This window comes from Drosophila tropicalis, unplaced genomic scaffold, assembly GCF_018151085.1.
Source record: "Drosophila tropicalis isolate 14030-0801.00 unplaced genomic scaffold, ASM1815108v1 contig_859, whole genome shotgun sequence".
Classification (NCBI taxonomy): Eukaryota; Metazoa; Arthropoda; class Insecta; order Diptera; family Drosophilidae; genus Drosophila; species Drosophila tropicalis.
Genome location: NW_027173353.1, coordinates 403926 through 431079, shown reverse-complemented (window position 1 = coordinate 431079; position 27154 = coordinate 403926). Strand labels below are relative to the sequence as shown.

The 27154-nt window shown below is 37.4% G+C and overlaps 5 protein-coding genes across 10 annotated transcripts; 3 read left to right on the top strand and 2 right to left on the bottom strand.

The window, feature by feature from the left end:
* Positions 1–54: 54 nt before the first annotated feature.
* On the top strand, positions 55–8764 carry Pak (serine/threonine-protein kinase PAK 3-like protein). Of its 4 annotated transcripts, none has more exons than XM_068297713.1 (8): positions 55–323; positions 3293–3548; positions 3649–3806; positions 4819–4984; positions 5057–5671; positions 6238–7469; positions 7532–7750; positions 7817–8764. In XM_068297713.1, the coding sequence occupies exons 2-8, from the start codon at positions 3398–3400 to the stop codon at positions 7898–7900; spliced, it is 2625 nt and encodes an 874-aa protein (XP_068153814.1). In that variant the 5' UTR covers positions 55–323; positions 3293–3397; the 3' UTR covers positions 7901–8764. The 4 variants fall into 4 exon arrangements, with proteins under 4 accessions (XP_068153814.1, XP_068153817.1, XP_068153815.1 ...); XM_068297716.1 differs by having other exon boundaries at positions 59–323; positions 6706–7469; XM_068297714.1 differs by lacking the exon at positions 55–323 and adding an exon at positions 2840–2854.
* Positions 8765–10056: 1292 nt separating this feature from the next.
* LOC137582926 (transcription elongation regulator 1) lies at positions 10057–16229 on the bottom strand. Of its 3 annotated transcripts, XM_068297711.1 has the most exons (8): positions 15895–16223; positions 14394–15835; positions 13998–14331; positions 13773–13923; positions 11446–11832; positions 10777–11123; positions 10384–10713; positions 10057–10311 (listed from the first exon to the last, which is right to left on the bottom strand). In XM_068297711.1, exons 2-8 carry the CDS (start codon positions 15592–15594, stop codon positions 10185–10187), a joined length of 2877 nt encoding a protein of 958 aa, XP_068153812.1. In that variant the 5' UTR covers positions 15595–15835; positions 15895–16223; the 3' UTR covers positions 10057–10184. The 3 variants fall into 3 exon arrangements, 2 of the variants coding, with proteins under 2 accessions (XP_068153812.1, XP_068153813.1); XR_011033339.1 differs by lacking the exons at positions 10057–10311; positions 10384–10713; positions 10777–11123; positions 11446–11832 and adding exons at positions 12878–13165; positions 13273–13451 and having other exon boundaries at positions 15895–16229; XM_068297712.1 differs by lacking the exons at positions 10057–10311; positions 10384–10713; positions 10777–11123; positions 11446–11832 and adding an exon at positions 12878–13451 and having other exon boundaries at positions 15895–16229.
* Positions 16230–16467: 238 nt separating this feature from the next.
* LOC137582929 (HEAT repeat-containing protein 3) lies at positions 16468–18473 on the top strand. The gene is given in 2 exon segments (XM_068297717.1): positions 16468–16782; positions 16785–18473. Coding segments are annotated over 2 exon segments (1917 nt in total). The 5' UTR covers positions 16468–16538; the 3' UTR covers positions 18458–18473.
* A 16-nt stretch (positions 18474–18489) lies between these two features.
* Positions 18490–20324, bottom strand: LOC137582925 (zinc finger protein 91). Its single transcript, XM_068297710.1, has 2 exons — positions 20049–20324; positions 18490–19991 (listed from the first exon to the last, which is right to left on the bottom strand). The coding sequence occupies exons 1-2, from the start codon at positions 20181–20183 to the stop codon at positions 18552–18554; spliced, it is 1575 nt and encodes a 524-aa protein (XP_068153811.1). The 5' UTR covers positions 20184–20324; the 3' UTR covers positions 18490–18551.
* A 3340-nt stretch (positions 20325–23664) lies between these two features.
* Positions 23665–25883, top strand: TfIIFalpha (transcription factor IIFalpha). The gene is made up of 4 exons (XM_068296314.1): positions 23665–23815; positions 23885–24792; positions 24854–25489; positions 25552–25883. The coding sequence occupies exons 1-4, from the start codon at positions 23792–23794 to the stop codon at positions 25751–25753; spliced, it is 1770 nt and encodes a 589-aa protein (XP_068152415.1). The 5' UTR covers positions 23665–23791; the 3' UTR covers positions 25754–25883.
* Positions 25884–27154: the final 1271 nt, after the last annotated feature.

Here is a 27154-nt window from a genome sequence, read left to right as displayed (position 1 = left end):
TAGCAGCTCGCGAATGAGTTAGCAGAGTCACAAGTAAGTTAGCAGGTCCGTCATTAAAAGTTCTCCAGCCCTACCACAAAATGAAATGCTGAAAATTATTTAGTTTATATTAAGTACAACTTATTAAATTGTTAAAGCGTCGCCATTTAAAGAAATTCGGATGTGCAAAGAAAGAGGCAAGCAGAAAGTGACGGCAACGCGAAAAAAATAGCTGAAGCTTTTAAAAAGTGTGTGTGTGTGTCTTTTTAGCAAATGAAAATGCATTGAAGTTTTTGTGAAGGCACATTAGAAAAAGAAGAAAAGCTGACAACGACAAGTTTATGGTAAGGAGCGGTAGCGGGATAGCGGCGGCATTACAGGGTGTTATCTCTATACTTACTTATATAGAAACCTGTCCACCTGCCAATTGTAAGCCTAATTGCAGGAGAGTTTGTGTTTCATTCATAAAACAAAATAAAAAAAAAAAAGCCAACGTTTTGTTTGTTGGAGCTCAGAGTCCCGCATGCATACATACATATGTTTGATCCCCTCAACCCTACATTTATTACAAACACACACACATGTGCATTGATTTTTCCCAACAAACACGACGGAAAACAGGGAAGCGTTTCAAGTGGTTTCTGTTTTTCTTTTCTAGCGTTTTGCTAAAACGTTGTCATTGTAATTCATAATATATGCAATTTAATCAAAAAAATTACGATATGCTTTAATAACGGAGTGTCTTCACCGTGTCTATTTCAAGCCGCACATCCCAGCTAGTGGGTGGGGTAAGGTGGGTGGCGAAAGGGGGGGCCCACGTGCATTGCGGCAATTTATTTGTCATTTAAAAGTTATAGTTGGCTTCATCCGCCTAACGGTGCATTCTCTTAGTACGTATACTATATATGGATTACTTTAGACCAGGTAAAAACAGAAAAGCAAAGCCATAAAAGCTAGAACAAGAGAGGCAAAATGAAGAAGAATATATGTTTGTATGTAAGTACATACATATGTATGTACCATATCCATATGTATGTATAAGGCACATTTCCGTTTGCTTTAACTTGGTGTCCAAAACCCAAAATAGACGACACTGTCGCTGTTCCACAGCTATGTTTATACGAAGCTCTATTATCCATTTGTTGTTATTTTTTATTGTTGAATGGAGAATGGTAATGTGAATGCTGTCCTTTTATTGTTCCTTAGGCTACGATTTTTCTTACCAGAAATCTTAATCCATTAGAGTGATGTTCAACTGTAGTCTAATGTATATTATTATGTCCCTTGCAATAAAAAGCGAATAAAGTAATATATTTATCTGTCATCAGTTAAATCCTAAAGATTACTAAGTAATTTCATGATATTTAAGCCACGCATGAACTTGTTCATTTATTTGTATTATGTACATATATGTATGTTTGTGGCTTCTTTATGCACTTGGAGCCAGTCAGCGCCACTCAATGCACTTGCAACACGCCATGTTGTTCTTGCAACATGCACCTATGTTTGGCCCACTTGGGAACCCTTCCCACCCCCCGCCAGCCACTCTTTCTTTCTGTCTCTCATTTAAATGCCGCAAGTGCTGTCGAGTTTCCTGTTAGTGGTGTCTGTGTGTGTGTCTCCGTACATGTGTCCACACATTTCTATGTATTAGTATTTTGCTCATTAGGGATTAATTTTGCATTACCTGCAATGAATTAAAACTTATTTATATATGTACATACATATGTACATGCATATATACATATACATATAAATGTTGAAATTTATTGATTTTACTTGAACTTCAAGTAACCAAAACCAGAGGCAACACACAAATTTTACAGTTAACCCAATTTTTGGCTCCCACTCAAAACTCTCTTGCCTCTTCTCCTTCCCCTGCTGTATTTTTGTTTGGTTTGCTCCCCAAAGAAGTTTTCCGTATCTAAAAACAAAACAAGAAATAACAAAAAAAAGAAAAGAAATTTTACCTATAAAACATCTGAAGTTGTTATTGTTGTTTCGGTCTCAGGGCAGCTAGCCAACAAACCTACAAATACATATACAATTTTTTGTTGTTTGCTTAGATTTTATATAACACCCCCTTCTGCACGTCGCATTTTCCCCTCTATATCCCTCTCTCTTTGACTGCATTGACGCCCTGACGGTGATAAATGAATGAATCATGCGAGCAACACCGCACAGTGGAGCAAACTGCATATTTATATGCATTTGCTGTGAACTATTTATTGTTTAATCCTGATAATTTGAATAATATGTAGTTGGGCTTTAGGGTTTACCCTTGGGATCCAATGACTTCTTGTAATTTTATCCATGTTCGACCCACGGTAGCGCTTTCGTCTTCTTCGTTGCTTCGTTGCCAAAGGCAACGCGTTGGAGTCTCTCTCTCCCTCTCTATCTCTCATCATATGTTTTGCTGCGTTTCTGCTGCCGTCACCGCCGCCGCCCACATTCAATGTCCAAGGCATATAATTTGAGTGTTGTTTCTTGTTTTTCTTATTCTTGTTGTAGATCTGAAAATGCGTGAGTTTGTGCGCTAATCGATAATACAGTTGGTGCTTTTGCTACTGCAGGCCAATATGGATGAAGGAAGTAAAGACTGCGGAGGGGGAGAAGTAGACCAAAAACATTCGAACTCTTGTGTTATCGCATAATTCGTTACTTTGTTGTTTTTATTTCCCATTGGACGCGATCGTTAGCGTAGGCGGGAGAAAGAGAGAAAGTATGGGTATGAGTGTGTGAGAGAGTGGGGTCTCTCTTTTTGCTTTGCCGGCTCTGCTCTAGTGGCAGTGACACTCAAAGCAAAATCCCCAACAGACCAAGTCAGTTCATTCGTCCGTTCATCGTCGGTCCATATATACATATATATATATATGTATGTGTATCTATATATGTGTGTACATACATACATTCTGTATATATCAATTTATTTATTTATATTTTTATATATATTTTGTGATTTCGTGTGGGCAAGCACTTTGAAAAAAATTATATATTATATTTGCCAAAAAAAAAAAATTTCCTAAACCAAAAACAAAAAACATCAACCACTATATAACACTCTAGATCTGTGCCAAATTATATGACAAACTACAAGTTTTGCAGAACCTTATGACGCGACTGCATTAAAAAGGAAATAAAATAATTTTAGATAAGCCTCTCTCAAGTAAAAATGTATGTACATAAGTATGTCTGTGTATAGATAACAGAAGAGTACGGGAAATATTAGTACATACATATTTAAGAAATGAAATCATTACTTATCTTTTACTACAATTTGCGCTCTTAATTTTCTTTTTCTTTTGACTTACAGCTGATTTCCCTCCTCTGCATCAGAACAGCTGTTCTTTCAAGGAAGAACAATAACAAGTAAAAGGAGAAGAATAAGAGGGGAAGAGCGAGCCCATAAGAACATAGTATGTCTAGTGAGGAGGATAAACCACCGGCTCCGCCAGTACGGTTAACTAGCAATCGTGGCGGCGGCGGCGGCGTTGAACGGGTACCCCTTGCTGGCAGTGGAGGCGGGGGCGGTGATGCGCCGTCTGTTGACATGCGTCCATTGCCCAAAGGTGAGCGAGAGTGTGTGGCCATCAGTAGATGGCTATCATTGGCACGCTATTGACAAAATGTGTACTTATTGTTGCTTGTTCCTCTTTCCCCCATTTAAAGAGCCCGACGATGCTGCCGATCGGAAAAAGAAGACGCTTAAAAATAAGATCAAAGGATCAAAGCCCTCACATACGGATTCCAAACCAAATATTTCTTATCCTACGAATTTCGAGCATACAGTTCATGTGGGTTTCGATGCTGTAACTGGAGAATTTACGGTGAGTTTCAATTACATTACTAATTTCATCACTTGAGCATTATTTTGTATAGCAATATAACTGTTTATATATAATATAATTTGGCTTTCGATGTCCGAACACAACTTTCAGTACTGTACAAAAAATAACAAAATATTTTTCATGCATACATCAAACAGTCAATTTAAAATCACCGCAAAACTTTGAATACTTTATATTCAAAATTATTTTCTTTGAGAAATTAAATGAAATTACTACTAACATTTTTTTTTTAACATGATGTCAGTTGGTATACAAAAATCAGAGAGAAATTTTTATCTTAATGTGGATATTGCAGAGAAAAATGAATAAAAGATTTTTGTTTAATAGACTGAAAATGTAATTTTTATCACGTTGACAGTAAAGGAGAACGTTTTAATTTTAGCCTTCATTACTTGATTTCCTCCTGGCATATTTAATGTCTTGTCATTTTTAATTTATTTATCTTAATGGTTCTCTACATTCAATTTACTTCCAAATGATTCTTCAAAATCTTCTTTAACATGCATTATTTGCTTTTCTAAATATATTATATTATCGATTTTGTATTTTGATTTTGTATTGTGTATTTCAAGCTGCCAATGAATGTAAGTAAATGCCGAAATGTTTCAAGCCATAGGATAATTGCCTTCAAATTACCTCTTTTTTGTTGTTGTCATATGTGTTCCCCTACATAGATATAGTAAATGTCTCATCAGCCTGAATCTTGACCAGTTAATCTCTCTCTCAAAAAAAAAGAAGAAATTTATGCATTTTATCCATATATAATTTCTTTATACACTTTAATTTCATACAATTGATGGCTGAGCTTAGAATTTTATAGTTGAAAATGCTATCATCTTCAATATCCAAATGTGCTTACCAAATTCTTAATCCTCTCAAGAGGGAAATATACACAAACCTTATCCATTTTTCACAATTGCAAACGCCGCCTTGTTATAATAATGAAAATTCTATATACCATTTGTAATTGTTTTTGTTATAATTATTTTAGGGTATGCCAGAGGCATGGGCGCGTCTATTGATGAACTCGAATATCAGCAAGCAGGAGCAGAAGAAGAATCCCCAGGCTGTACTCGATGTTCTCAAATGGTTTGACAATACAACCAAACAGAGACCAAGTTCCAAATACATGACAAATGCTATAACGACGCATTCAGGTATGATTTTAATTTTATGATTTCAAATGATGTCACGAAACTTATCTGTGTTTTGTTTTGGATAATCCTTAGGTTCCTCGCTGAGTAGAGTGAGCAGTAGCAGTCCCAGCAGTACACCAACTGATTCGGAATTGCATGGCTCAAATAGTGGTGGAAATTTAATTGGTGTCCAATTGGGTAGCATGACACTGGGTCCCAATGCGAACAATGTAGCTGCTGCAGGGCAAATGCTGAGCAATCATTATCAGCAACAACAACAATTACAGCAGATGCAACTACAACAACATCAACAACAGCAACATCAGCAACATCATCATCAGCAACAACAACATCATCACATTGGTGGGATCAGTCAATCACATTCATATAATTTTGGCGGTCATACGGCCTCCTCATCCGCATCGCAACATTCATCCGCCAATGAGGACGATATGCTCGGTCAGCAGCAGCCACCACCTCCACCAGTGGCATCTCGACCGGAGCGTACGAAATCCATTTACACACGTCCCATTGAGGAATTACAGCCAATGTCTTTGCCCCACTCTATACCAGCTGCCCCGGCAACCACGCCAACAACGCCGCTACACAATCACAAAGCCGCTTTACCGGGAATAACAACAGCCACTTCGTCACTACTTACCAACAATGCCGCAACGACAACATTGGACAAGAACAAGAATAACGCAAGTGAGTGCAAAAACTCAAAAACAAAGAGGAAAAGACTTTTGCTAAAATTTTTAGTTATAATTGCGTACTATTTTCTTTACTTACCCCCAAGCTCAAGACCCTTGCAAACAGTTAAATATAATTTGAAAAAGACTATTTACAATTCTGATAAAGTTCAAAATATGATAACCGATTTTGTAATCTGATTGAATTTAGGTTCTTTCTTAAATTAACAGCAAGTCCGATGGAATTTAAATTTTCTAGGAAAGAAATATTGTACAAAACTGAAATATGCATATTAATTAGACCAATCGAAATAACCTGAACTGCAAGGGTCGATTTTTTTTTTTTTAAATTCGGTAATGCCGAATTGATTTTAGTTTTCTTTTTGCTGAATGTTGATTTGTATTGTTGATTAATTCTGCTAATTGCTAACTGCTAAATGTCTGATAACAGAATCACTATTATTATTATTATTATTGTCATTTGCATCGACTTCTCTGTATTCTGTTATGTTTAAAAAAAAAAAAAAAACTACAAACAAATTCTGCTTGATATTTGAAAAACCAACTGCAACTACAACTCAGCAGCAACAAATCCAACAGCAGCAGCAGCGACAACAGCTACAACAACAACAGATACAGACGGCGGTTCAACCACTACTAACCTTAGTCGTACCTCTACTTATACTACTACCACTACTACTACTACTAGTACCAATCCTACTGCTACTGCTACTACAACTTCTGTTACTCCCAGTGCTAGCCAGGGCACGCAGCAGCTTGTCGCGACAGCAGCAGCAACAACAACAACAACGACTAATCATCATTCTTCTGCTTCCTCCTTTTCATCGTTCCCCTCTTTCCATGACGATGACGATGATGATGATTCTCTATTGCCGCCTCCGCCTAATGTTTGTCATCTGCCCTCAATCCACTGTCCAACACCGACAACATTAATGTCTTCCGCCCGCAATTCGGCAACAACGACAACGGTTTCTGTTCCCCTGCCGCCCACCATAACGCCTGCCACACCCTGTCATAATGCCGCCACAGACCTATACAACACACATGATCCGACAACTGGATTGGTCACTTCTACTCCCGGTGCACCCACAGCAACAGCAGCTGCAGCTGCCACAACTGGTGCAAGTCCTGGCAATCAAATTGCCGTGCCACAAGCATCAGCTGGAGCAAACACAAGAGCAGCCAATGCTAAAAAGAAGAAAATGTCCGATGAGGAAATCCTTGAGAAGCTTCGCACCATTGTGTCCGTGGGCGATCCAAATCGTAAGTACACAAAAATGGAAAAAATTGGCCAAGGAGCTTCGGGCACCGTCTACACGGCCATTGAATCTTCAACGGGCATGGAGGTGGCCATTAAACAGATGAACCTATCGCAACAACCTAAGAAAGAGCTGATCATTAATGAAATTTTGGTGATGCGAGAAAACAAACATCCAAATGTGGTCAATTATCTGGACAGCTATCTAGTATCCGAAGAGCTTTGGGTCGTCATGGAATATCTGCCAGGTGGCTCCCTCACCGATGTTGTAACAGAAACATGTATGGATGAGGGACAAATTGCGGCCGTTTGTCGAGAGGTATTGCAAGCTCTGGAATTCCTGCATGCCAATCAGGTAATTCATCGAGACATAAAGAGTGATAATATTTTGCTTGGCTTGGATGGGTCCGTCAAGCTGACTGATTTTGGTTTCTGTGCGCAAATTTCGCCAGAGCAATCAAAACGCACAACTATGGTGGGCACTCCATATTGGATGGCCCCTGAGGTAGTTACACGCAAACAATATGGACCAAAGGTAAGAATGATGTCTGCCCAATCTGATTGGTTGAAATTAAACTGTTCTCAATTTTGATATAGGTCGACTTGTGGTCCTTGGGCATAATGGCCATTGAAATGGTAGAAGGTGAACCGCCTTACCTAAATGAGAATCCGCTTAAAGCCCTGTACCTCATTGCCACCAATGGCAAGCCAGAGATTAAAGAAAAAGACAAGCTGTCCGCAGCATTTCAAGATTTTCTCGATCAGTGTCTAGAAGTGGAGGTTGATCGTCGAGCCAGCGCCATGGATTTACTGAAGGTAAGTGTGCTCATACACAACATATTGACTCAAATGGAGTATGAATCGTTTACTTGCATTTTTCAGCATCCCTTCCTGAAATTGGCCCGTCCATTGGCCAGCCTAACTCCTCTAATTATGGCCGCCAAAGAGGCTACTAAGGGCAACTGATTGACAACCAAGAAGAAACAGCTTATTTAACCATTACTAATGAATTACTACTGCAAAAGGCAACAGCAACTGCAACAGCAACAACAACCACAATAGCAACAATACTTAATGATTATGCAGAACAGATGATGAATTATTAATGATTATGATTACTATTATGAATTAATTTATATAAAAAGAGAAACAAGAACGTATTATATACATATATAAATATTCTACACTGAATCCGGAGTTGTTGGCCAAATCGCGATACGATCTATCAACACAAACATTCATTTAAAAGTAAAACAGCCACAATAATAATAGCAAACAGAGAAAAAAAAGAGACTTATTATAGTTCAATTGAATTCTTTCCGTTTTTCTATTTGGCTTAATATCATCTCTAGTAATCCTTTAATTGTTATACCAAAACTTATATTTAAAACAAAAAAAAAAAAACAAATCATGTGTAAATCAAGCATTTTAAATGCTTTTCAGCAAATAACTTCATTAATGTTTACGTAAAATTGGGTAATTTTTTGCATTTAAAACAAAAACTAAGATGATAAAAAAAAAAAAAAACGTATATAAATTAATAATAATAAACACAGTTATCTGTATAAAGCTCATATTATTTGATTCACCTACAACAACAAAAAAAAAGAAGAAAACAAACGATTTCTATAAGAAAAATCCCATCAAGGATGTAACTAACAACTAATTCAATTGACGTAGAGAGTATTATTTAAAACATTTTTTTCAATTGCAATCGCTTAGAGACTTTTCTGTTTTTTAGTAAAAGTTTCAAAACTAGTTTTAACACACACACACACATTTGCTTTATGATGTAATAAATACAAATATATTTATATTTTTCAATATGAATTTATTTTATTTCACATTTAATGTTTCTTTTATTTTGTATGCTGCTGATTTTTGTCATTTTTAGATTTTGTTATCCATCTTGCTATTTTTATACAATGTTGTAAATCAAACAAAAAAAAAAACAGAAGCTAAGAGGGTAAATTTGACATACTTGTAATTGTAATAGAATTTATATAGAACGGAACAAACAAGTCAAGTAGCAATATATTGAAAATTTATATATAATTATACTAGACATAGACATCCATAACATCTATATATATGTATAGGAATCACAACTACAAAGCTGTTCGATAAATTGAGGATAGTATCAACTTAATATATAACTAGATAATAAAGGAATAATAGCATGTAAAAAGAAAAACACAGACAAAATATACAAATTTTGAAACCAAGAAGAGGATAACAACAACCAGTTACTTTGTGCCTAACCCAAAAACAAACAAAAAAAAATCAATACGAAAAGAAAGTCAAGCAAAAAATATTTTATAAATAGTAGTAACTAAATATTAGAAGACATAGCGTAGAGAGCATTCAACTGAAAACACCAGCTAATAAATCGATACAGTTAACGTGGGATTATTGGGTACTTTTAAATCCAAATGGATTTTTTGTAAGAATTATAAAAAAGAAAGCATTAATTTAGATTATCAGTTTTATTTTGCCTAATAATTTCCACTGACGATCACTATTTCCATTCTACGTAGTTTCTATTTGTTTATCTACTATCTAAAATCGAAAGCTATATCTTTGACATGCCACAATTCGTTCCGTAATTAAATTGTTCATTTTTGAGTTTCTATATATTTAAAAACCTTTAAGAAATTTGTATTACAAACGATTGATATTCTCTTATGTCGAAAGAGACCAATTGTTAAAGACATCCAGCTTCAGCAGATTTAAAAATATGGTGTCTAAAAACTTTGGCAAATGAAGTAAATCAGGATTACAAATATATACATACATACATACGTTACCGAACAGGCACATCACAAGCATCCAAACAATTTTTTTGCTCTTAGTTCCTAAACCTAAAATAACAAAAACAGACAACTACATTTAAATATTTTGCAATAATTTATATGCAAAATTATAGAAATTATTGTATTTATTTTTAGATATTAGGCAAAGCAAAAAATCCAAACAAATAAAACATGAGAACGAATGTGTATTAAACAATAATATGATCGCGGGATGATTCTAAGACCATGCATATATATATATATATATGTACATTATATATATAAAATGATCAATAAAAATATATTATTACAAAAGTAATTGAACCACAATTGTGTTCTATTCATTAAATGTTTTAATTTGTTTATTATTCATGTTTAAATATTTAGATGCTAAATAATTTCAAAGTTAAAAATAATAATTTAAGAATAATTTGAATTGATTAGGGATTTAGGATTGATTATTTGTTGCGGCGCGTAGATTCCGAGGCTGTAGGCGGCGGCGGTGGACCACGTTTGTTTAGCTCCTCCAAAAAACTTAAAACAATGGTATCTCTTTCGTCCTCCATGTGATCCAGCACCAAGTAACTAAAATAAACAGAAAGAGAAAATTAATAATGAACGTATTTTTTATTTAATTAGTGCTGCAATCGATCATACCGCTTATCGTTCTTGAGTATGTCCTGGATTTCTTTAAGATGATTCACATTCTCCTTGATGAGATCGCTGCTTTTGTGTGTTATGAATTTGCATTCCTGCAACAGTTCACGTAACGCTGTTTTTGCATTTAGTGTTTTGTCCTTTATGTAGTCGCGGAACTCACGTTCGCCTTTATCGGAATTATACTTAAGATATCTTGGATCCTCTTTGATTAATTTTTTAATTTCTTTCCAGGTGCTGGTTAGCTGCAGTGTGGTGATCTCATCAAGCATTTCCCGGAATTTCTCTCGTTTCTTTTTCATCAGATTGTCAATGTGTTCGTTAAAAATTCTATCAAAGGTTTGATTGAGTGATTAGCTATAGTTTCTTGTACTTTTACTATTCTATATATACCTCTCGCGATCATCCCGATCAAGCGTTTCAATCAGTTCCCATCGATGATCTTTGCGCAATTGCCGCTTTACCTCCTTCCAGGTGTAGTCAGGTGCTCGCACCAAATCCGTAAGCAAAGCTGTAAAATGTCCTATGCTTTCATCACGCTTATGATGCTCGCGCTCCTTGTCCCGATCCCGCAAGTGTCCTGCCAAAGTGCGTTGAACTTCCTTCTCCCGCTCCCGAATACTCTGTTCGGCTCTAAGTTTTTTCTCACGTTCCTTTTGCTTTTGTTCCGCTTCATCTTCACGAATGCGTGCCAATTCGCTATTATAGCTGTCGTTAGCCTCCGAATCTTCACCCTCCTCCTAAAATGTAGGAATTTGTATAATAATATATTATTTTAAAGTTTGCTCCGATTTTTCTTTTTCTGTATGAATGATCTATGCAACAGTTCAATTGAAAGAAGTCAAGGTCAGTTGACTAGAGTCTTTAAAACATTGACTGATTTAAAAACTCCTTACGTTAAACCACTGTTCAATGGGGAATATATTACTTTTATTTTAATGAAATGATTACAACTCTTCTTGAATTTGACATCGGCCCCGAAAAATAGAATTGTTTGGTCCGAAGTTTCTTGAAAATTCTTTCTATTTAAAAACCTTAGTCATCTGTTAAACAACTGCTTACCGGGGACTCTCGCCTTCTGCTTTTATCCGATTTGCTCTTATCATCTCTGTCCTTGGATGATCTTCGATCACGATGCCTGTCTCTGGAACGACTGCGATCACTACGATCCTTGCGGCTTTTGTCCTTGTCCTTATCTTTGTCTCGATCTCTTCTGTCAGATTTGCGGTCACGTTGACGTTCTCTTTCCCGTTGTTCTCGCAAATCCCTCTCCTTACGTTTCTCGTCCTTCATAATATGCAAATAGTCCTCGAAATATTCCTCTCTATAAAGAGAGTCCACTGCACGATATCGTGAGTCTGATTCAAACTTCTTTTTGATATCATACCATCGGGTGTGTCTTTCGATATCATGTCTTTCACGTAGCATGTCCAGAAAATCTTTGCGAATCTATATTATTGGATATTATATGGTGTAGGAGTATGGTAAAGGAATTTTTGTTTTTTGTTTTTGACATGACAGGCATGTGGAAGAAAAAGAGAAATGAATTAAGAAAAGCGAATTAGTTTTATCATTAGAATTGATTATGGTATTGAACTTACATAGATAGTCCTAGATAATAACTTATAAAACTGACTTAAAGATGCTTATGTTTAGGTTCTCTTATTTCTATATGAATGAGAATATAGTTACAAGCTCTCATCCTTGATGCTGAAAGAGAATTATGTATAATTAAATAAGATTTACTGAAAGAGAATTAATGGGTTTAGTAGTAGGCGGCGACTCTGCTAAGTGAGAGAATAGAAGTGCTTTTGTTGGAAGCAAAAATTCAAACAGTGTTTAACGGCGTGACATGAGATTTCTTTTTAACGAGAAGAAAATGTTTTCTTTTTAAATCTCTAAAATTTGTTTTATGAACTACAAATTAAGAAACTAGAAGAAAGTGGCAGAAGTATTTAAATAATGTTCAGAAGCTCAGAAAATTACATTAGCATACGCTAATACAAAAACTAAAGTGTCTTCTCTCAATCATTTAGCAAGAAGCCCTTTTTTCATTTCAGCAATGCCGAATGTCATATATTAGTAGTTTGTAGAAAACTAAAATAAACATACAATAAATAGATAAATATACATAAAGATATTAACTAGAAAGGTTTGTTTTTGTTTTGTGAGAACCGTGGTAACAATCCGAGTGTAGCAAATTGTAGGAGCAAGTTGTAGTTCTTGGAGGCAAACTGTTCCCAATTGCCTTAATATCGGACCACATTAATGAAAAGTAAGGAAAGAAGAGATAAGCAGACTGCTTTATTTTTAGCAAAGTAAAAACGGACTAAGTTTTGTTTATGCTTTCTGTTTGATTTTCCCTGATCTTTGTTTCGCTTGCATTCGGTTCATTCCACAATTCTCGTTGTGATTTTACATTTCATTTTTTTTTTTTTGCCTTTTTAAAACAAAACGATAATATTGGGTTATTTTAATTATGTATTATTCATACTGTTTGCTCAGCGCCGGAAGAATGGACGGGCACCTGCACACACGTAGTTGTTGCTATCCAGCTCCAGTTCCAGCTCGAAGATCCATCCTGTTCCAATTCCAAAATCAAATGATGTTGATTGTGGCAACCATCGTGTTCGTTCATATACATACAATTACATTATCATCTTCATCACATTATCATCTTAAATCATCATCATCATCTTGGTCACCTCATAATCAATTGATCATATATTCCTGGGGCGCGGGGCGGGAATTGGAAATCACACCAACGATTATCAAGTTAAACCTTTTTTTAATTTTTATGATTTTTTTGTTTTCCATATTTGTTATGAAACAAACTGTTAATTTTTGTTTTTTTTGTTTTTTTTTTTTTTGTTTTGGTAACTCACTCACTTTAGACAACGACGACAAGAATTTGATGTTGGTGTTTGCTGTATCTGGTTGCTGGTTGGTTGATGATTGAGGGACGTGCTTTAGTGCTCTTTTAACTGTTTGCTAGCTAGCTAGTGGCTACAACATTGCAACATTATGTGGACATGTGGCAACCGGAACCGCACGGTCAAGGGCACAAGCTACAAATGCAATCGATCAGGGTTCAGTTTGGTTCGGTTTCGGTACGGTTGGGTTCGTATGTGGTTCACACGTTGTTTATGTTTTAAAATTAACAAAAAAGTCAATCAAATCACATTATGTATAATAAGATAATTTTAAATATTTATATAAATATAAAGGTATATATATAAATTGATATGTTCATGGGTTGAATATGTGCATATAATGTACATTTTCATCATCATCATCTTCTTCAATTATCATCATTAGTTACTCCATTCAGAGCAAATACGTAAATAGTACAAGGAGCAGCAATTCTTGCCGCATTTTTCAATGCATACCTGATCTTTCTTTAGCTGTTTATCCTCCTTTTCGTGCCGCCGCACTTCAACGATATATTCGTTGAAGAGACTCTCGCGTTCGCGCACCTTTTCGATGGCACGGTAACGCTCGTCTTTAGCATTCCTTTGACTAAATTCGGAGAATGACGACCTGGGATAAAAGTAGGGGAGTGTTAGTAATTGAATATACCTTAGCATAACTTCAATTTTGCTGAATTTACTTACTTGCCGTGCAGTTTGCATTCCTCCATGAGTTTACGGAAGTCATCCCGCTTTTGTCGCATTTTGTTGCGTTTTTCCTTACGCTCTTCCTCGGCACGATCTTTCACATACTTTTCAAATACCTGTTTTCGCTCCTTTGATGTAAGCAGCAAATAGCGTGGATCAAAGACAATCTTATGTAACTCCTTTTCCCAGGTGCTGAAAGCAGACACATCCTTTTCTCTTAACATCTCCTTGAATTGGGTCACACGTTGCTCTAGTGGAACCAGGGCACGCTCTTTAGCTGCACGTTGTTCGGCCTCCAAGGCAGCGTCTTCGGCTCGCTTCGATTTTGTTACTGAATAATAGATTGAATATGTGAATTGAAGGTTAAGTAATTGGTGAATTAGTTCCACTTACAAGTTCGAACTCTCTTGGTGGGTACTTCCTCCACACTAGATTCAGATTCAGTACGAATTTTAATAATTCCATCGTCCTCATCCTCTTCTGGTTCTATCCTCTGGACTTGCTGATTTAGTTCTAGTTGCGGTACCTCCACGAAATCCCGAGATGCATCTACAGTTGACTTGGCCTCCGCCTCTTGGGACTTCTCTTGATCAGTTTTTAATTGTTCCGGTCGCTCATTGACGGCCTTGTCAACATCTTCCCGATTCATCAGATCCTCGGGTCGATCCCATACCGAAGTTCTTGTCGATGGATTGTAAAAGAAAACTCGAGCGTCTCCTGTCCAGACCACACACCAGGGAGTGCCTGCTATAGGCGTGCTGGTAACTGGACGGGATTTGTCCGTCTGCTTAGCATTGGCTGCTGCTGCAGCTGCCTTCTTTTGTTGTTCCTCCTCCTTTTTCCGCTTTTCTTCGGCTGCTTTCTTTGCCTCCTTTTCTAAGGCTGCTGCCTGTGCCGCCTTTGTAGAGGCAGCCGCTGCTGCAGCCGCTGCAAATGCCATTTGTGGATCAAAACCAGGTGCTGTACCTGGTGGCAGATGCATCATCGGATTGGGAAGTAAATGGTGTGGAGGCGGAGCAGCCACTGTCGGTGGCGTTATGCCCGAATGGGCGGCCATGCGTGCTGCTTCCATATCTCGTAAAGCTTGGGGTTTTTCCCAAACGGATTCACCACGCTGGGCGTGGAAATAATATGGCCTTCCGTCCGGTGCACGATGCTCGGACCATTCGGCAGCTCGAGCAATCACTGCTGGATCTATAACTCCAGGCTTAATGATCAGCTTTTGTGCTGGTTTATCCCCACCAACACCAGCTGGTGGTGGACCATGCGGCTGTTGCCAAGGTGGGATGCCTACCCCCCATGTTGGGGCAGCAGCTGCAGGAGCGGCACCAGGAAAGCCATAGGCCGGCGGAGGCATACAGAATGGTGGCTGCCCAAATCCTGGAGGTGGTTGAAATAAGGGCGGTGGTTGTTGTCGCACATTCGGCGGAGGCTGAGAGAGAAGTGCGCCAGGTGTGGCTGCAGTCGAAGGCGGTGGCTGACTCATTAGGTGTGGTGGTGGCTGAGAGGTTAGATGTGAGATCTCTGGAGCTTCAGTAGCTTTTGTGACTGGCGTCGGTCTTTTTGCGATCTCCTCGACTTCGCTCTGGGTCATGATCTTGATGCTTGGACCATCAGGACGTGCCCATGTCGTTTCTCTTGTAACTGCATGATAATAATACGAACGACCGTCCTCGGCTTTTGTCTCCACCCAAATATCTGAATTGGGTGCCGGGGTTACTCCATTCGTTGGAGGCGGTTGCTGCAGTTGTTGTTGCTGTTGGGCCTGCTGCTGTAAGGCCGTATGTTCTCCTATAGGTCGTCCACTAAATGCATTGAATCCCGGCGGCTTGCTCCTGCAAAAAAAAACAAGAAACTCGTAACCTAATTCATTTTCAATTTCACATGTACTTACCACTGTGACTCGATTGGCTTTTCCTTTACAGTAGCCGCTATGGCAACTGCTGCCCCCACTTCAACAGCTACCCCATTCGATCCATCTTGACTGCCACCACCACCACCACCACCATTCAAGCCCCCCCGCTACAACGCCTAAGCCAGGCACAGCTGCTTCTTGTGGAGATCGGTTGCTATTGCTATTTTCATCTTCCGTTGCACTAGCACGTTCACTATCCATGCTTTCATTGCTTTCCATTGCACAGATTCGGCTTTTGCTAACGCTTTTCACTCGAAGAAAAAATTTTCATCCGCCGCTAGTAGAAATTCAATGATGCCAGACTAAATATTCGATAACATCGATACAAACAAACATCAACCCTAAATGCAAAGGGAACTAGAGAAATAAAAATTTCAACAATTTTAAAAACGTTGGAGTTGGCATTTATATATAGTCAGCCGTGGAAGCATATTTTCCTTAGTGTGTTCTATTAGTCACAGTTCTTATTTTGTTTGGAGTTTTTAGCATTGCATTTAAAAATAAGGAGAACTAGTTCACTAACTCCACAACCAGGCATTCTTCCACCCTGGTCTTTTTCAAAATAAACACGTGCTGGACATAAACCTCAGTTGCATTTGAAACGGGACTCCGCCTTAACTGCAATGGGAAAAGTAAAGAAAACCAAAGTTCGGACTCCCACAGGAGTCAATACTTCCGATAGCCTCGAGAATGGCTTTCAAGTGGACAGTGAAGAAGAGAGCAACTGTGGTCCCGTCGAAGCAATTGGCATACACCTGCAGCGAGCCAACATCGAGGAAAAACTCAACGGATTGCACTCGTTTGCAGTTCTGGCGCTCCGCAAAGAGAAGCTGCGAGAGATTCTAGAGAGTGATTTGGTACGCATTGCGGCCCCCTACTGTGCGACAGAGATAACGCTATAAGAAATGCTGCTGCCGGAGCCTTACGAAATTTATCTGTTTATGGGCCCGAAGTTTGTGAATATTTGGTCGACAATGATATATTGACAGCATTGTTATCCTTAATAACCAGTTACGATTTGAAAATTAATATCCTGGAATCAGAACTTCAAGCGGATACATTTTTACAGGCCATACACTTGCTTAGAAATCTCACAGAGAGTTCTCCCACAGCCACTGAAGCCTTTAACCAGTCATCCGGCTTGCTAAACCAATTGCTATTATGCTTGGACTACAAGAAATTCGGTTTGGAAATTTCTATAGCAGTGGCACAATTAGTTTTGGTTGTATCAGAAAATAATTCCAGCTCATGGAATGTTGTGGCTAATGAGCAAATCTTAACGGAACTAATTAAAGTCAATCAGGAGGAAGCAAACCAGAATTTATTATATCTAAGTGCTTTAGCGGCAGGAATTTTGGTTAACGTTCCAGCCTGCTCGTCAGCCTATACTAAGGAAATTATGGCTAGCTTGGAAAAGTTATTAACCACCGACACCCAAGCGCAGCTGAATTACCATAAGAATGCATTAGAGCAAGAGGTAACCAAGAATCAAGTTCCTGTATTAGAAATATCCATGGAAACTGAAGATTTAAATGAATCGCAAGCGAACGGAAAACAAAACGGCCAAAATAAACTGACGGAAACAGAAGAACTGTTAAAAAATCTTGAATATCTTCTAGATGGCCAACGACTAGTGGCCGAGATTATAACTAACTTTGCGTCATCTGATGATGATGATGATAATCAACAAGAATATGCTAATGCGGACTCAGATTTGGATCAGTCGGAAACTGAAAGTGTTGCCGATTACGACATGGAAGATGAAACTGTAAATAACTCGTCCTCTGGTGATTTTCTCGAGATAATTAAGTCTGGAAATGTGGTTGAAAAGTTATGGCAAAAATGTCAACCCTTAGATTTGACTTTGGAAAAATTACTCAGTCTTACACACAATTCGCAGCTGCAGAGTAAATTCACAAAAATGCGGGTCTCCCATTTACTTTGTCTGCAAAATCTAACTAATCTTTTAAAAGTTGATGACTTGGGCGGCCACCAGAATATATACAATATGTGGTTCCAGCTGGGTCAGCAGGCATTCAAGGGTATAACGGATGCCACAATTATGGAAGCAATCACCTCGCTAATGCGGTCATCCCTGCTACTACTCAAATCCCGCAAAGATCTATTCCAACAGATGACAGAGGCGGATTTGGTTTTAATTATCGAAGGAGCTCGTAGTTGTCCGCATTTGGATATACGTGTCAATTGGAATCGAATGCTGGGCACTTTGGGTTGTCTACTAGCCGAGAATTTGGTCAAAATTATTATTGTCTTCTTGTTGGATTCTTGTAAACTGGAAAGTGATTTGTGGGCACTATCTGAAGGCTTGGATGCTTTAATGGATATATTTGCTATTGAAGATTGGCCAGAGATTATAGCCGAGTTAAATATGTGTGAAAGCGTTAAAATTCTTGAGGAAACATTTAAATCAAAGCTGAGGCAACAGCGTCGTGATATGAAGGAGCGTCGTGCCACCATTATGACAGTTAAAACCAATTTCTCGCGATTTGTGACGTATTTAAATGACAATTGCAAAAAATAAAAAAAAACCGAAAAAATATAGAAATTTCAGTGTTGTTTTGTTGAAATGAATGCTATTATTTGAGTAACATATAATCTTAGGTATACTACATGTTTCAGCAGATGGTACTCATACGTAAGCAACCCTCACGCAAATGCTTCATTATAAGATCAGCTCCTGTATCGAATAAGGACTCTGGCTGCAGAACTCCGGCCTTGATGCAAGTGGCTTCATGTCGCTTGTGGCGCCAATAGGTCTTAAAGATCTTATTGCAGTACTCGCAAACTAAATGCTCATCACCATCGTTTGGGGGGCTTTCTGGCCTTAGACTTTCTGCTGAAGTTTGTAGTCGATGTTTTGGGCTAATATTCCACCTGGGCTCCGGTTTCACAATCAACTGTGTCTTATTCTTGCTTTGAAGCTCCTCCTGATGATTGTAACGTATATGATTGTACATTTTGGACATACTGGTCTTGGTACGATCACAGAGAGAACACTTTAAATAGGATCGATATGGTAGATGCTTAAAACAATGTTTTTGCAGCTCAGATCGTTTTGTGGTCGTCTGAATTTCGCGGCATTGCAGACACATGCTTTTATAGCCCGGCTCAATTATTTTAAAGTTATTCTCAATGAAATGCTCGAAATCATGCTTCTCGAAAACATGAGTTCGCCAAGCGTCCATAGATGAAATTTCTTTACCGCATTTGGGACACAAATAGGAAATGAGTTTTGTTAATTCCTGAGTATTGAGTTCCTCGGATTCGGATAAACGGCGACGTTTGCTGGGCGGACTGCGGCTTCCACCAGGCTTAAGCTCTTTTTGCAGTTGATCCACTTCTTCTTTTCCCAGAGCATCAATCTCAATAATGACTACTTCTTGCGAGCTGTTGGCTTTTGGCTCTGTTGGCTTCTGCGGAAGTTCTTGCTCATCGTCGACTTTCTCCACAAAGAATTCCTCACACAAGGCATCCAGGTCAGCTTGTTCTTCTTCTTTTCGGAGTATATCCTCATAGGCATTTAGACAACGATCCAAATTTTGCTCACTGGCATTCGATGCTTTGGAATGTGAAACTTCAGTTGAATTGCTGGTGGTGTTAGTACCTTTATAGTCTTCGGCCTGGAGATCAATGTCCATCAGAGCTTTTGCCAACAAATCTTTACGTTTGCGTGCTGTCCCAGATTTATTTGGTGGTCTACCAACTGGCTTATTAGGTATCTTTGTCGGCTTAGGCAGCGTTGCTGCTGCTTCTAAAGCCTTTTGCTCTTCATTTCTTTTCATTTGCCTAAGCTTTGCTTCATATTTCTCAATCTCCCGCATATGTGTGTCCAACAAATGGGAATTCAGAGCTCTTCTTCGAGTATAGGCCATGCGACAGTGAACACACCGATATGTTTTACTGTGATCTAAATGCATAAAGTAATGATATTGTAGCATGGCAATTGTTTTATGGGCATTCTCCACCCATTTAAAGCAGATCTGGCACTCATGAAAACGATTATTAATTTGGGTGAAATTGAAGTCCACATACGTCTTTTTCAAGTAATCGTGTTTCTATAAAGAAGGTTGAATTGAATGGAGAGGTAAATTAAAAGAATTCTCAATATTTACCGTGTTCAAATGCTGACGCCATTCGACTTGGGTTCGAAACGCTTTACCACACTCTGGACATATGTAGACCATATGAGCCTCCAAGCGGGCATTAAGACGACTTTGCTCATCGGTTAGCACTAAGCTTCGTGACATTTTCCTTTTATAATATATTTAATCTGAAAAGTAACTTAATAAACAAAAAAAAGAATAATATATTTAATATTCGTCTAATGGCTTTGTGTATTTTACGATTTATTTATTTTGTTTGTTTTCAATGATGGGACCAGATCAGATAAGTTTTTTGCCAGGTGACAACCCTGAAAATTAAACAAAAATGACTCGGAACATTTTGGAACTGGTTCGCGACATATGGTTCGCCGCGCTCAATTTTTTAAGGCGAATGGGCAACATTTTACGGCGAATCGATGTTTTTTAAAAATACAAAACCATCGATGTATCGATAGTACCATCGATGTTTTTCCACCTCTAATTGACTCTTTTGCTCGACAGCGTGGTTGGGTCTGACTCCATTGCTCGACTCCAACCATTTCTCACGATTTTTACTCTCTTTTTACTCTCTTTTGCATAAACAGCGCTCTTTTGTTGGATGTTGGATCGAGTTGCATGTTGGATCGAGTTGCGACATCGAGTTGTGACCCCCCTTGCAGTGGCGCCGTCAAACATAATTTTTTAAACCCCCTTCTAAATTAACTTTTTGAAATTTTTAAATAAAAGGCAGAAGGACATTCGAGAATAATAACACATGCAATGTGAACTTGAACGAGGATCTGTAGTCCCACATGATATTAATAAGCTTATAGTATCTCTCTCTATCTATAGTTAAGTTCAAAGTATTATGTAAGTTTATTTGCTCTGGCCTTCTTATGTAATAATAATATAAATTTTGTATCCACGGTGTAATATACGGGTTTTTGATGTTATCTCAGTAAGGACATGCAACACATAAGTTGTCTTGGCGTTTGAGCATTAGTACAAAATATAAGTACTACTGCACATCCAAAAAAAGAAAACTATATATTTGGCCAGTTGATGGGTGTCCATTTAATCATTGAGTATTGGCCATTCTTCTAGAAGATTCAAAAAACTATGCCATTCTTCTGGAAGATTCAAAAAACTATGATAGTCTGGCAATATTCTTAACGATTTATAAATTAATTAAATTTAAATTAATTAAATATCATGAAAACGAAAATACAAAAACCAAAAAATGTAAATTTCTTCATTTCTAAACAAAAAATAAATCATTTAATCATTAGGTCCCGGATCAAGATGGTTATGGCAGCCAATGGATGTAAATGGTGTACAAATTTCGTAAAGATACATTAAATTTTGTTTGAAATAGAAGCTTTTTATTTTTACTTTTTTTTGTGATTAATATAATATTTGACATTCACAATATTTGACAATATATTATTTATTATATATATTTTTTACAATTCATTTATGGGTCAATATGAATTAGGATCATTTGATTCGGGCTTGCTGTTAGCCTTTTTCTCACATTAGAAGCAAATCCGATTTCCAAAAATTTGTAATACGAATATTTTAAACTGAATTAAAAAGGGCGGGAACTAAATCAAATTCGATTTTTCGTCCCTCACTAGTTGCAGGTCCATCACTAGTTTCGTTTTTGTTAATATTCTTCCAAAATTACAAAAAAAAATTGTTGCACAAAGGACAATATACATAAATTTATCAGTTTTTTAAAATAAATCGCAATATATTATCTATAAGTTATGCTTAGTTGTACATAAATCATTAATAAAAAATCACGAAAAATATTTCAAATGTAAAATCGAACTAAAATCGAATCGCTTTTTCGTCCATCACTATTTTTTATTTTGTAGATGGTGAATTAAATTAAAAAAAATTACAAACCATTCGAGCCCCGTACGTTGAGCAACGGTTGTGTTTCAGCGCCTATTGGAAAAAAAAATAATTCAAAAAGACTGACAAGACAGTGCCTTAAAAAAAAAAAAAAAAAATAAATAATAACCTCCAAGGATTTGATCCTTCTATTTTATTCCACTGTGGTGTGGAAATAAAAATATTTTATTTACACAAAACGAAAACAAACAAAATTTAATTTTGTGGAAAGTATAAAAAAAAAAAAAAAAAAAAAAACGGGTAAAATTACCCGTAAAATCATGGGCTCTGGGGCCAGGGGCGGTGGCCCCCTCTCAGAGCCAAACAGATTCAAAAAGCCAAGAATATCGCGGGCATCAAAGGAAAGAAAAACTACCACCAATGAAATCCGAATCAAAATCTGAAATTGACGAAGTAGAAATGACAGAAATGTCAGAATTCAATGACTCGACACAAAAGGAAAATCAAGATACAACAGAAATGTCAAATAGCAAATCGCAAACTAACGTTCTATATTATAACAATACACACAAGAGACCATTTGTGGTGTATGTAGACAGAGTAGATGAAAATAACAAAGAGAGCAATAAAAGCAGATTACCAATTAATCCATTAGAGCTAAATGCAGTTTTGTTTAAACTAAAAGTCAAAGACATATTAGCTGTCAATAAAATAGGATATGGACGTTGCAAGGTAGAATTTTAATCGGCAGCTGCAGCCAACGTATTCATCGTATCGGACCTTAAAAAATATGAGTAAGAACCCAAGTTACTAAAGCATTTCCTATACAAAACTGGAATCATATTCCAGATCCCCACAAGATTCGCAGACGAAGAACTTAAGGAGTATATCTCAGCACCAGTGGACATACACGAGATTATTCGTGTGCGTAGAAAGGAGAAGGACAATCTAGTCGCAACATCTAGAGTTAAAATAGTTTTCAAAGGATCTCAAATACCAACAGAAATAATTTTCCTATACTCGAAAGTTCCAGTAAGTCCTTTTGTTCCTTTTAGTCAATGCTACAGATGCTTCAGATTTAATCACTTTGCGCAGCACTGCAAACAGTTAGACCAAAAGTGCAGCAAATGCTCCCTGTCACATGATAAAGAAGAAACCTGCACACAAACTATTTGGTAAATGTTTACTATTACTACTCGAGATTTCAGTGTTGAAAAGTGGAAAAATCGGGTAAAGCTAGATTTCAGTGTTGTCAAACGCTATTTTTTATTTGGCGCGCTGTTTGACTGCCCTGGTAGCCAAATATTTTAATCTAAACCCAAAAGTCGAGGAATATTCGGCTGCTCTGGCAGCCGAATATTGTATTCTAAACTATATTTGTTCCATAAAATCAAGAAATATTGTAAACTCAACAATATTTTCGTTTGTTGAGAATAGTGCGAACAAAAGATTCAAAATGCCCGCGTATTCGAGTATCCAAAATTCGGCATTTGGCAACACCATCTCAAAATTGAACAGCTTTTTTTAGCCGGAAAAGGCTACTTTTAGCTATAGTCCCGCTAAAAATATTAATTTTCTTTTGTTAATTACTCAAAAACTACGAAATAAATCGCCAAGGCGCAGCTGAGGTCGTGCTCGTGCAATTTTTCTCTTTCGTTTGATACCAAAATTATGTAGTTTAAGGGCGTTTTGGGCCCGAGTAGTAATAGTAAACATTTACCATTGTTCAAAATACACAAACACCCGAATGAACTTCCCAACACTAACAAAGTACAACGATATATATCGATTACTCGCGCAAGAGCCTATCGCTATCGCCAACTTAATACATATACATATAAAAAAAAATAAAAGGCAGAAGAAGAAGATATCCTTAATTAGAGTCACTAAATATAATACATAGTAGACCAAAAATGTCGGGTGCAATTAAATCGATTGTTAGTAACAGTTGTGATTCCCTCAACTTCCTTTTTGTAATTCGATTGTAATTTGTTAATTTCCTTTAGGGCAGCAGCAGTTCCACGTCTGCAGCGGCATCATCATCGACTGCATCTGCTTCCGGGAATTCAAATGTCCAGGAATTTAAGATAAGAGTGCCAAAAATGAGAAAAAAGCATCATGTTATGCGTTTCAATGCCACCCTAAATGTGGATTTCGCACAGTGGCGAAATGTTAAGCTGGAGCGGGAGAATAATATGAAGGAATTTCGCGGCATGGATGAAGATCAACCGAAATTTGGCGCCGGATCTGAGTACAACAGGGATCAGCGCGAAGAGGCGCGACGCAAAAAATTTGGCATCATTGCCAGAAAATATAGGCCCGAAGCACAGCCCTGGATTTTAAAGGTGGGCGGAAAAATGGGCAAAAAGTTTAGAGGAATACGCGAAGGTGGAGTAAGTGAAAATGCCGCTTTTTATGTTTTTACCCATGCGCCAGATGGTGCTATTGAAGCTTATCCACTGAATGAATGGTATAATTTCCAACCCATTCAACGTTACAAATCGCTGTCGGCAGAAGAAGCAGAACAGGAGTTTGGCCGTCGTAAAAAGGTCATGAACTATTTCTCTCTCATGTTGAGGAAACGTCTTCGGGGCGACGAAGAAGAAGAACAGGATCCAGAGGAGACTAAATTAATTAAGGCTGCTACTAAAAAGTCAAAGGAATTGAAAATAACAGACATGGATGAGTGGATTGATTCCGAGGACGAGTCGGATTCCGATGATGAAGAGGAGAAGAAAAAGAAGAAGGAACAAGAAGATAGCGATGATGATGGCAACAAAAAGGGCAAAGGAAAGGGAAAGGCTGGGGATAAAAAGAAAAAGAAAAGGGATGTTGATGATGAAGCATTCGAGGAATCTGATGACGGCGATGAAGAGGGTCGCGAAATGGACTATGATACTAGTTCCAGTGAAGAGTAAGTAAAACAAAAACCGCTTTCACAAATTTTCAACTCACAGTTCTCTTGTGTCTTCCAGTGAGCCAGATCCTGAATCTAAATTGGTCAAGGATATGAAGGGCGTGGCTGAAGAGGACGCTTTGCGTAAACTCCTTACTTCGGACGAGGAAGAAGATGAAGAAAAGAAATCTGATGAATCTGACAAGGAGGATGCTGAAGGAGAGAAAAAGAATAAGAAAGACAAAAATAAGGATGACGATAAAAAAGACAGTAAAAAGAAAAAGAAACATTCTAAAGAAGACCGGAAATCAAAGTCGAATGGAGGTAGTGGTAATGATTCTTCCACAGATTTTACGTCGGATAGCACCGATTCCGAAGATGATCTCAGCAATGGGCCTCCGAAAAAGAAGGCCAACGCTTCTTCATCAGCCTATAAAGAAAAAGAAAAGGAGAAGGAAAAGGATAATAGCAATAGCAGTAGCAGCCAGCGCAAACCTGTTGCCAGCACTAGCTCCAATGCCAACAAATCTCGTTCTGTCACGCCTACTCTTGGCAATGAGGCCACCAAACGCAAAGTTATGAACAGCCTACCAAGTGATCTAACTGGCTCAGATACCAGTAATAGCCCCAATAGCACGCCAGCGAAACGTCCTAAAAATGAGATTAGTAACTCTTTGCCCTCGACGTTTGCTGGTGTCGTCAACAATAAAATAGAGTAAGTACTTGTTATTCTAAAAATTGTAGTAGACAATTTATTTACCCTTTTCTTTTATCCAGGGATTATGGCATCACCGAAGAAGCTGTGCGTCGGTATCTGAAACGAAAACCCTTGACAGCCACCGAACTGTTGACCAAGTTTAAGAACAAAAAAACTGGCGTCTCGAGTGATCGTCTGGTTGAAACCATGACAAAAATTTTAAAGAAAATTAATCCCGTTAAGCATACTATTCAAGGGAAAATGTATTTGTGGATAAAGTAACTATTAAGTGCAAAATGAGTTTATAGTAATTTTAAACTAAAGCAACCTAAAGCGAAACATTTTGTAAACAGTTTCATTTTTATTATTCTATCAGATTGTTTATATACTTAATTAAAGAAAATTTCGTCAACGTGTTTCTTTTTTCCTTGCAATGGCCATCCGTTTTACATCGCCAACAGCAAAGGCTGATGCGCTAGTTCTGGTAGTTCCAGTTCCCGATTAGCCATCCTAGGATTAACAAATCCTAGGAGCAAAGCGCTAACGAGCCCAGATTCCGTTATTATTATAACTGTTGAATATTCGAGCCGATTTTGTGATATTATAATTTGCATTATGACATCGCAAGCCAATATTTTTGGTTTTCGTACTGGGCTGACCCGGTTAAGCAGTTTAACAGAATCAAAAAATTCAAATCTTTTCGCTTGATTAAGTATTGTGTTTACGTGTTATATCTTTTCGGTAATTACAAGTAATGGACAATAAATATTTTAAACGTTTTCCCGTGTTTAAAATAGACTATATTTACAATAATAATAAACGAAAAATACGACAAGACGAGTATGGATACAAATATAAAAAACGAATTGATTTTACAATAGCAACAGAAATGTTTAACCAAAAAAGGAAAATGAATTAGATTGCAAGACATTACCCTTTATATGTGCTAATTAATTATAATTATCAAACAGACATAAGTAGACAAATTATTAACTGTCAACAATTATGAAATACTGCTTTGTTGTCATTGCTGCTTTTTTCTCAAATATCCACTTTAAAGTCAACAAATACTCTCCCGTGGGTATGGGCAAAGGCACCAGTTCTGGTCTTAAATATAAATCCTTTACATAAACATTACCCTAAAAGAAAATCAAAAATTTCGATTACAGATAATATGTATGGTTGGTGTGATTGCCAATTTACTTACCATATAAGGACAGGTGTGATTAAAGTTGGAAAATTCTTTAAATTGTCGAAAAATCATTATAGCCATTGGATCATAAGTCTGATTTAAAAAGCGACAAATATCTATTGTGGAGTTGTAATGAAATAACTTGTAGCCGTTTGAATTCCTAAGAAACTGGATTTGAACTTGTGCACGATTCACTAAGAACAATAAGGTTGCATTCAGATTGAGGGTAACGTGATTACGTTTTACTGCTTTCAAACGACATTGATGAACTTGAATCGAAGAGGAATTGTGGACATCACAAACGAAATTCGTAAATTTAAAGATAACACCATACTTTCGGGCAAAAAGGATATTAGATATTTAATTAATCAAAAACCGAAGCTTGTGGAAAATTTAGTAAACTTACAATATTATCTGCATTGTGTGCGAAAATTAGCGCCACAACGAATATCAACTTGAACCGCATTGTCGCAAAGTAAATATGCCATAAG